At 39.5% G+C, this 10,901-nt stretch overlaps 1 protein-coding gene across 5 annotated transcripts; it reads right to left on the reverse strand.

The window, feature by feature from the left end:
• Positions 1–1,294: 1,294 nt before the first annotated feature.
• ZDHHC16 (zDHHC palmitoyltransferase 16) lies at positions 1,295–10,889 on the reverse strand. 5 transcript variants are annotated; one of them, XM_083364369.1, is made up of 11 exons: positions 10,764–10,889; positions 7,922–8,174; positions 6,981–7,175; positions 6,316–6,407; positions 4,547–4,575; positions 4,112–4,251; positions 3,925–3,972; positions 3,390–3,475; positions 3,093–3,216; positions 2,371–2,441; positions 1,295–1,764 (listed from the first exon to the last, which is right to left on the reverse strand). In XM_083364369.1, the coding sequence occupies exons 2-11, from the start codon at positions 8,156–8,158 to the stop codon at positions 1,650–1,652; spliced, it is 1,137 nt and encodes a 378-aa protein (XP_083220495.1). In that variant the 5' UTR covers positions 8,159–8,174; positions 10,764–10,889; the 3' UTR covers positions 1,295–1,649. The 5 variants fall into 5 exon arrangements, with proteins under 5 accessions (XP_083220495.1, XP_083220496.1, XP_083220497.1 ...); XM_083364370.1 differs by having other exon boundaries at positions 4,112–4,245; positions 10,764–10,888; XM_083364371.1 differs by lacking the exon at positions 3,925–3,972.
• Between the last annotated feature and the right edge of the window lie 12 nt (positions 10,890–10,901).

The following is a 10,901-nucleotide window of genomic DNA, read 5'->3' on the forward strand; positions in this document are numbered from 1 at the left end:
TTTTTTGGGGGGGGGGAGTGTTAATAAGTTGGATACTTTAGGAAACAAAAGTGCTGGGCTGAAACTACTCATCATTTTTATTCTCTAAGAATACTTTTGGAGCTGAAAAATACTGGAAATAAAAATGGTGAAGCTTGGTTCTTTGCTATAAGAAATAATTGAAATAAAGCAGGGAGGAAGGTAAGGGCGATGTGAGTATAATATCATCCACCATGCTGACTTGAACAGTTCCAAGCTAGTTTGGTATTTAGCAAAATTGGCAACATCTAATCCCTTTTTATATTAATTAGTGCTGTTTTTATAAAGTACGAATATAGTATTCCACTTAGATTTTTATGAAGCATTTCCTATTCAATCTAATTTTGAAAAGCCTTAACAGTGGGATACTCCCCTGCTGTAAAAGACACTGTTAAGAAATAGGTTTCCTTGATTTAGTATTGTTGAAGGACATCTCATCAATGAATACAGAACTGCAACAGAACATGGATAAGAATAGATCACTGCACAGTGATCACAATAGTGAATACTACTGTGAATATTAGGAAAAAGCTGTACTTTACAAGAGTAAAAGATATTGGAATATAAAGCTGGGAAGGACTGCTGAAAAGTTCTTTTTAAAAGACCACACCATTTCAACTTTTTTTTTACTTAAAATAATATTTGGATGTTTGGTTCATTGAACATAGATCAATTAATAAATTGTGGGGCTCCAGGCTTAAATGCTTGACTATTTGGTTTCAATACTCTGAATTAACAGCTTATCTGGTGCTTTTTTTATAAATAGTTGGAGAAATGCAAGGCCATTCTGGCTAACTCAGATGTGTAATTTTTGCTACAAAAAGAGTTGGGATACTAGCCAGTAGTGCCATGTTCTGATTAGTAGTGTACTATATTGGTGAAGATTTAACTAGGTCAGATCCAATATAGATTTCTGCCTATTGGGAAAAGGATAACTCTAGACTCCTGTCTCTTTAAATAACCTTGTTAAGTGTGTTATAGAGACATACCATACATGTTCTGGAGCTTCAGCTGAATTGGCAAGAACTATTGCCAATCAATGTAGAAACATTAATTTATCCCACTGACTGGAAAAACAACTTGTTGAATATAGCCTGGATAGAGATTGGTAATGGACATGTTGCTTAGTATCAATGCTGCTTGAAATAACTATTGAATCAGAAGTCAGCATTAAAAGTAAAGAATTACTATTTTTTTAAAAAAAATTAGTTTAGTCTTGTTAGTTATGAATCAGCAGTTTGTATTAAAAAAAATTCACTGCCCGTTTTCCCACTAATGAGATGATTGTTTTTATATTTTATTTTTATGGTAAAAAAAATCTCAGTCCTTACAGGAAGAGCAACAAGACCTAATATGCCAGTTAACTTCCTTGAGTTAGGGAAAGAACTATTTGCCCCTTCTCAAAACTGACAATACTTTGCTCCAGCCCCATTGGACTATGTGCAAAACAAAACAGATACAGGCAATAGATCCCTGACTGCAACTGGAGGCATTTCAGTCTCCTGTGGGATGAGCAGTTCTATTGCAGATATGCCACTGTGATATTAACCTGCCAGTGTAGGGACCATGTCTTCTATTACGCTTCCCAATGAAAGAAGCCTGTAGTTGGTACACTTTGTTCTTAATCCTACTCAAATTGCCAAAAGAGGCGTCTTCTGTTGAGCAACACAGGGAGGAGTTTTCCAATTCAAGCCAGATCCATAAGGGGGATGTGTGGAAGGTAGTAGAACTCGAGTGATCCAGTGTCTGGGAAAAAAGAGCAGAGCTTCGGTAAGAAATATGTACAAGTAGTCCTCAATTTATGACTGGTCATTTAATGACCATTTGAAGTTAAAACAAACTCAAAAGTTACTTATGACCCATTCTTGAAGTTATGATTGCCATACTACCCTTGTGGTCACATGATCATATTTTGGTTGCTTGGCAACCAGCTCACATTTACAATGGGTTGCAGCATCCCATATCATGTGATAGCATTTGCAACTTTTTTGCCATTTTCCGTCAAAAAATACCAGTAGATAAAATGGGTTCACACTTGGCCACATGATTTGTTTAAAGAATATGGTAACTTGCTTGATCATCATAAAAACAGTCATAAAATCAAGTCTGGTAATATGGCACCTTGACTTTTAACCAAAATTTTGGTCCCAATTGTGGTTGTAAATCAAGAACTACCTGTAGTACAGGAAGACATGCAAGTCAGTTTTATTACTGCTTCCATTAGCATTTTCTAACTGCCAGGTACTTAGACAATGAGGTTATGAGTCTAAGTAATTCCAGTTATTATAATTTGTTCCCTCAATTGGAACATCCATCCTATTCTAATATATATAGTACATGCACATTTGTTACCTCTGTCTTTCGATACCCAGGAAAACCTTCCAGTTGCCCAGTGGACCAAAGCTGTATGGATTTCGAAATATCTAGAGCCAAGAGAAAAAAGGAGAATGAAATACTGTCCAATTATTTTGATTTTAACTCAAGTATTCTTCCTTTTTCTTTAGAGGAGAAAAGGTGTGTGTATTTCAGTATGATTGGCAAGGACTTCAGATATTTAACAATAACAGAACTGCATACAAAGCAGCTTTAAAATATACAATAAAGATTTTTGTGCTGAACGTGTCAACCATAGTAAAAGAAAATACTCTTGAAACAGCTTTTTGCCTTCAAAATTCCTTGTATCTTGATCTGAATTTTAATTGATGAATTCTAAGTTCCTAGTAAGAAAGGCCTATAAGTTTATCTGTGATGAATAGATCTTATAAGAGAGACCATCAAAAACTATAGAAACAGGGAAAAAAATAAGTTAAACCCTTCACTATATGATGGTAATATGTATATAGAAGTCTAAACACATTAAAATTACCCAAATAAAGTAGTATAAAATTTAAAGTTACAATGAACTGCAGTGTAAAAAATGCTGTGTGTTCCTAGAAGACAGAAGAGTGAAACAGGCAAATCTGAAAGATTTGTAGATTTAAAAGGCATTCTAGAACGAACTTTCAGTCAACAGTTGAATGGGTCTGTTCCCTCTTTTTCTTTCTCCCTTTTGGAGATTCAGCCTCTTCCCTTACCTTGCCCTTTTTTTGTAGCCTCTTTTTTTCTTTGCGATTGATGTGTCTTTCGATGCTGGTCTCCCCACGGGTGATGAGGGCTGAGTGCCAGAGCATGAGGGCACCCAACGCCAAGGCTACTGAACTGAGAGAGCAGTTTAAAAAACAAGGATGTCAAACTCTGCTAAGAGGAAGACTTGTAAAGATAATGAGTGGTGGAGCGTCATGCAAACTGGGATACTTGGCAGCTTTCTGAAAGTTTCTTGAAGTAGATTTTTCCCCTCCCGGCACTTTCCACCAAAGAACTAGATCAGTTACCTGCAGAGGACCCAGGCGTACACTATGCTCTTGTGGAAAGCTCGCTGGCGGAAGGAAAAGGTGGGTGGTGGTGTCTGAGAGTAAGTCTGCAAGTAAGAGCAGATGTTGCCACAATTAGAAGCAAGAATGCAGGAAAGAGCAAAGAGAGGGCTTTCTAGGACAAACAAATGGGATGGAAAGCACAACAAGCAAGCCTGATACATTTTTAGGGCACAAAGACCATGGTCATGAGAGCGATGGGCAGAGCACTGGGACCCAGGACACATTTTCCTTACTCCCCATTAGCACTTGTCTTTCAAAAGCAGATAAAACATCTGGTTCTGGAAATATTCCCTCCATGTATAGGGACAAAATGACAGTTGAATGGTGTTCCATAGCTCCCTTGTGAGCAAGAATGGAAGAAGTGTGTCTGCCCAGGAAATTAACAGTGAATTGTTGTGACAATCACTTTTGTAGAATCAGAATGGAACTAAAATGGTAAACTATATGCCCTGTCCTGTCCTTGACTTGAACAGCTGATGAGCAGATACCCCACCTGATTGGCTGTCACGTGCAGTTTCTCCTTGTCAAGTAGTTTCATTTTCTATCGGATGGAAAAAAGGCCACCGGTTACCCTCACTTAATTCTTCTTGGCCTATATGCACCCCTGCTGCATAGGGCAGCACCTCTGCATGTTTCAAGGCCTTCTCCCCTAAAGAAAACATGCTGCCTCCTGTGCTCACCTCAATGGCAGCATAAGCTTCCCAGAACATGTCCCAGCCACTGACACTGCTGTAGATGCAGCCCATGGTCATGAAAAGCATGAAGGAGAAGAAATAACGATGATTGTAGTGTCCCACACAGTTGTTAAGCCATGCTGTCTCTTCAGGTTAAAGATGTTTTAACTCCATGGAGAAAGCCAACCTTTTCCCATTACAACAGAAGATAGCCCAGCCTACAAAAACTACTCATGCTTAATTGCCACAGCATTTTGGACCTTCAATGTGAACCACTTGTGTTAAAATAAGAAGGCACCAATTTTTCCCCCAATCACTTGCTTTGGCCAAATTTTCAAGAGCTCCCGTTCTGTTTCTGGGAACAGAATCACTTAGATTTCTTCAGTCCATCTGAACCTGATTCATTATCCTTGGTCCTATTGCAGACCTGCAAAAGGATACGGCAATGATGGTCCATCTTCAACACACACCTGTGGGAGGGGAACAGCATTAATTTTAATCACAAAAGGGTTGATATGCAGCATAACTATTAACAAAAGAACAGTTCAAGCATAGAGCATGAAAAATGAAATAAACCAGAGGCTAAGTGCATATTACCCTTTAGTAGAGACTTAATGGACCATGATCATTAGTTCCCAGTCTTGGGAATAATAATTTATTAAGCTTGTATACTACCCTACTCTCAATAACTTGGCTCATAACAATCAAGGAAACTGCAATAAAATCAATAAAATGCAAGAAAGATGGCTAGTGTGATGGTGAGAGGTCTCACTGCCTGGGTGAAGAGCCAGGTCTTCATGGCTCTTCTAAACAGGAGAATTGGGGTCATCCAAATCTTGGGGGGGGGACCTCTTCCAGAGTGCAGTTGCTGCTATCGAAAAGGCACTTCTGAGGTCCAGAGATGACATCAAAGAAACTTGGAATACACCACTGCAGGATTGAACTAACCAGTCAGCAGTTAGAGAATACAGGCAGTCGTTTAAGTAACCCAGCCTTATGCCATGTGGGCTTTATACATAACAAGCAACACCTTAAATTGCACCCAGAAGCAATCTGGAAATCAGTGCAGCTTACATACTATGATTAATAACAAAGTAGTTTTTGATTTTATTGATTACTTTATAATTAATATTACAAAAGCTAATGATAAGTTTCTGTGCCCAAAGAAAAAAAAGCTAATGATAAGTTTCTATGCCCAAAGACAAGACTGTGTGTACTCTACAGATGCATAAACACAAATAAAACGTACAGCATTAGCTGTTTGGAAATGCTAACTTTCATTTCTAAAAATGAAATTGCTTTAGGTGATGAAATTAAATATTTTTTAATTGCTGAAGAGTACAAAAAAAATTCAAATTCAACAGAAGAAAGAGAAGTAGATTTAGATTTTAAAGCTAGAATCTACTTGTAACCCCAGCGGTAACGGAACTCATATAAGATCAATACATAGGAATTTATCGGATTTGTGTAATTTTTTTCTCTTCTTATAAACAACTCTTTTTGTGTCAGTGCAAATTTCACTTTGGGAAAAAAATTACCACACTTCTACATTTTATAACGCAGCTGAAACACAACATAGGGAAAATTAGACTCTGCTGATGATGTTATCTAGTTGGGTAATGAAATGTCTGCAAGAAAACAATCAAGCTCAGTGAGCATTCAGGACTCCACAATTCAACCCTGAACTGCAAATACTCTCTTCTAAAAAAGAGAATATTAAGCTAGTCAGTCCTACTGTTGAGGCAATTATGAGATTTAAAAATGCCACTATTAACACTTCTACCTCAGAGAAACTTCGCAGCGTATAAATACATGCATTGGATGCTCATGTTGTATTATTCTAAGTCCAACTATTTGAGCAGTTGGTTAAAATACAACAAACAGGAATACACTGAAGGGAAACTGGTAATCAGAATGAAGACTAACAGATCCTTAAAAATTCTTTAAAAACTTCTGCTAGACCAGAGTTGTATGTCTAATATTTCATGTTCACAAATTTGCAGAAGCAAACCTAGTTAATTTTCATAATTTGAGATGAAGTAGCAAGAAACGAGACTTGCAGAACCTCTTATGGGGTCACCGTATGCCTTGCTACAAAAGAGGCTAAGAGTAGAGTAGAGCTTTTTAAAGGTTTCCAAATAACAAGGATGACCAAAAAAAAGTACAGATGGCAGGGAAGGATGAAAGAAATTAACACAATTATGGCTCACCTATTGCAGATGCTACAGTGGTGGGTCCGGGCAGGTTTGGGGGCAATACATTTCCTGCAGATTGACACAGCAGCAAGATCATTCTTTGGGTGCTGTAGGAAGGGGAAAGCAGTAGTTTTTGAGCAGTAGTTTTTGAGCATCCGATAAATTGTTTCTCAGTCTTTTCGCTAAAATCAATTGTAAGTATTACTGAGTAGCAAAGATACTGTCTTTTCTTTCTTATCAAAGATAATGATCAGAAGCTTTCTGGGACAATGTTTCTCAACCTTGGCAACTTGAAGAATGTGGACTTCAAGCCACCAAGATTGAAAAACACTACTCTGGGGTATGTGTTGTTCACAGCATGTGAACAATACCAATTGTTTTGGGTCCATGACATTTCATAGTAAAATCACTAGTGGTCATGTTTCCATAACATATTTATCCATAGTTAACTGAGTCCAATATTCTGGGTTTACACAACACACTGAATCATAAATTAACAATATGGTCTGCATAACACACAAGGCTGAAATGTGGTTGGCTGGAAGATAGTTCATTAAGCTGTGTGAACCCAGGTAGACAGAAAAAGATAGGAAACATGCTGAGCTGCCCTGCTTATGAATATAAAACAAACACTAAATACTAAAGAAGTCCAAACATAAATATTAAAGCCTCTGTCCTACCTGTGGTGGATAACCAGGCTGAGTAGTGATAGCCATGTAGTAATGGAAAACAATCATGACAAGGTTCCAATGGCCATAGATAACGTGCCAGAAGATCCAGGCAATGGGGTAGGTCTGGATAATTATTGGTAGGAGGCAAATGTACACTATGCCCACTACAGAACTGGTCAATGTAATCACCAGAGCTACAAACACCTGTTGAAAGGATAAAGGAATTTGAACTAGCAAGACACTATATTCCAAATCTGCTCTTTGAAAGAGAAAGGGCCTGTGGCAGATACATTTCTTCTTGTTTTCTGGAAAGCTGAAAGAAATAGTAAACAGATTCTATGAAGTCCTAATGCCACGTCTTCACACATATTCAGTTCTTTTTTTTAATTTCCTGGCTTTAGTAGTTTGAAATATGTAGCTTGAAAACTGGAGGTGTAACTTTATTAATGCAGAAAATATTTCTCCTTAAACTCCAAATTTTGTTTTGTTTTTCATTTCATTTTCATTTCATTTCATTTATTATATTTGTATACCGCCCTTTTCCCGAAGGACTCAGGGCGGTGAACAGGGCACATAAAAAATACAGAATACAAAAATTAAAAAAGAATTAAATAAGAGCCCGAGCTAAAAACAGTAGAATAATATTAAAAATCCCCAATAAAAACCCCAGCACATCCCCCATCAGGCCAGGCCGGCTTGCTCAAATAGGTAGGTCTTCAGACCGCGTCGGAAGGAGCAATGGTCAGGTGCCATCCAGAGCTCAACCGGCAGCTGATTCCATAAAGCCGGGGCGCCCACAGAGAAGGCCCTCCCCCTGGGGGCCACCAGCCGACATTCTCTGACCGGTGGCACCCTGAGGAGGCCCTCTCTGTGGGAACGCACAGGGCGGAGGGAAGTTGACGCCAGCAGCAGGTGATCCCCGAGGTACTCCGGTTTTTCTAAGTACTCACCACCCCAAACCAACGAGTGACATGATCTACCAGCCAGTATATAGGCTCAAAGAGAGCATCAAGAGCTGTGTCGCCATCAGCAAAAGAGTTGTAGAACAGAGAGCGCAAGCAAAGATGCCCGTATAGCCACAGTTGTTCCACTTGCTGGGTCAGCCAGAACCGGCGCCGCTGACCTATCCGCAAACATTTCAGGAAGAGACGCATGACAGCGGAGTACATCCGCCGGCGACTCCTCATCCCTGCTGCTCAGAACCTGGGAAGAAAGGAGGAAGTGTTAGAAAGTACTTGACAGGGCTTGGTGAGAAAACTTTGGCACCAGACATTCAGAGCAGTGCTCTGGGTACTGCTCCATTGTCATCTTGTTAGGTAATGCCTCACTGCAAGTAAGTGAAGAAATCTTTGCAATCATGGTTAGCATTGCGGCTGGGGAATCAATCTCACTTTGGATGTCTCCAGTACAGCATTGGTGGAAGAGTTATGCTCTCTTCCATAATACCAATGGGGATAATAACACAGAAATAAGGAATGTGACTTTGCTGATGCTTCTGCTCACTTTCCTAGGCTGAACAGCACATGCTTATTGTATTCAGAATGCAAGAAGTGCTCAGAATTTGCTCTACAATTGCCCAAAGAACACATCTTTTATTATTATGTTTGTATTACTTTTTTCCCCTGCATAACTTCAGAGAACCATAATAAAGGGGGGAAAAGAATGAACTCAGAGGAAGCCAAAAATACAGCAAATGATGAGGATATTAGAGCCGATGAAACTGGCATGGTCTGGAATCGTAATCCAGGATTAGGCACCTCTCTGAGATATTGGACATCAGTTCTCTATAATCTCTGTAGCCAGTGTGAACATCATTTAAACTGTTAAGAAATAACTGGAATTTAGCCCAATATTGTTGAACAGGATATACTATATAGAGCACTTTAAGATTTAAGGACAAGTAATGTAGCTAGATTTTTTTCTAAAAGATCTTTGCTTTCATTCCTCATTCATGCTTTCATCTCTTTTTCTAAATACCAAAGTATTCCATAATCACTAATCCCTCTCAAAACTAATCTCTTCCTTGGCATCTCTGCCTCACTGGAGCCAATCATCCCACTTAGACTAGCTAGCCTATGGCCACCAAGGAAGGCCAACTGTTTAAAATATAACTTTTACCTGTTTGTAGAACTCCAGCATCAAGCAGCTGCTAATCAAAAAGCAGGAAGGAACTTGAGCTGGATCAGCTCTGGAGAAAACTGATCTTGGTCAATTAATATTAAGTGAGAATGACTCTGGGAAGTCCTCTGTGGGAGCCAAAAGCATCCTAGTAAGGTGATGCTATGGCAGATCAAATTAAATTTTAGCCAATGTAAAATTAGACCCACATGTTTCTGTCTAAAACTGCAGCAACCGTTACTGGTTTTATGCCAACAAAATCTTAATATCTCTCTCTTCTTCAGTTCTTATTTCAAATAAGAGTTCTGCTATAGTTAATAGAAAACATATAATTTACTTTTAACTTTATCCTTGCATATGGAGTGGAATTCTTTCTTTGGTATTGAGGAACCGCGTTCTGACGTCTGAGGGTAATTTACCAAGTGCAAGAGTGTGGCTTCTTGCTAAGTTCCAGAAGAAACCAAACAAATAAATATGTGGAAAGCTCTAGGCTTGCAAAACCAACCTGAAAACTATAAACAATAAAAATCTACTATCCTGAAAAATCTAAATGTCTGCTTGCATTCCATCATTGCTCAAATTTTCAGGCATCCCACTATCAATTTTAAATACAATAATGCGCCCCCCCCAAGTATTAAAAGGTTGCCCATCCTTTGTAAAGATACAATATGACTGCACAGATTAAGCAGGGATATCAGTTTCTCGCACAAAAATATTTCATGGTGAGTCAAGAATTACCTGAATCCACTTCATATAATCGTATAATATTTACAAAGAACAGATCTCAATTAGTTTTCTTGGGGTAGGATATTGAGAGGGAAGATTAGAAGACCCTGGTAATTGTGACAGGCCAAAAATGCTTGCATTAATTCAATAAGCACACGAAGGCTACAGAATAAAATCATGTAAGCATATACTGTGTATTTATGCTCACACTTAAGTATTTTGTGTGCCGCCAACCAAATTTGCACCAAGACACCCACGACATAACGGGACCTACGAAGAACAGCCAATGGACCGCTTTCTAAAGGTTGTTATACTTCCTGACTCTTCGAAGTTGAACAAGGTGTGCTCGGGCTGTAACTCCGCCTCTGTGCAAACCTCAGCTACTTAGGCACATGTATGACTCTGGCAACAAAAACCGCAGATGGAGAAGGAGACAGAAAAGAACTGTCTCATCTATTCAACGGAATCTTTGGACAAGGCCAGGGCTTAAGAAATGAAAACACGTCTGCTTCAGCTAATCGTCCCTTTACAGACGCGAGAAAACAAAGCCTCTTAAAGAGATCTTGCCAGCATACATTCCAAGGAGAAGGCTAGGCAACCTCGGCTCTTTTATGACTCATGGACTTCAACTCCCAGAATTCCTGAGCCAGCTTGGCTGGCTCAGGAATTCTGGGAGTTGAAGTCCATGAGTCATAAAAGAGCCGAGGTTGCCTACCCCTGGGCTAGGCAATTCTTCGGCCCGCGAAGGAGACTTCATCCCAGCTTCTTTTCACAGCAACAAGCAATATCCACGCAAGAAAACACGGGGCTATCAGAGACTTCAGCAAGAAGGCTAAGCCCTAAACAGCAATGCAGGAACCTCTGGAGGCGCCAGCCGGTGGAACCCAAAGGCGTTTACCCAGTAGACATCACTGGAAAATCGGTTTCCTTCATCTCTTCCCCGCTTACCTGGAGCTGCCATTTTGGGGGCTCAGTCAACCCCACGCTATAGACCCCTCCTCGACTACCGGAGCCTTCCCGGCATCATTTTTTTCCTCCTCATTCTTATTCGCACATGCGCGACTACACGTTGGCTAAGCTAACTGA

Source organism: Vipera ursinii, assembly GCF_947247035.1.
Source record: "Vipera ursinii genome assembly, chromosome: 5".
Classification (NCBI taxonomy): Eukaryota; Metazoa; Chordata; class Lepidosauria; order Squamata; family Viperidae; genus Vipera; species Vipera ursinii.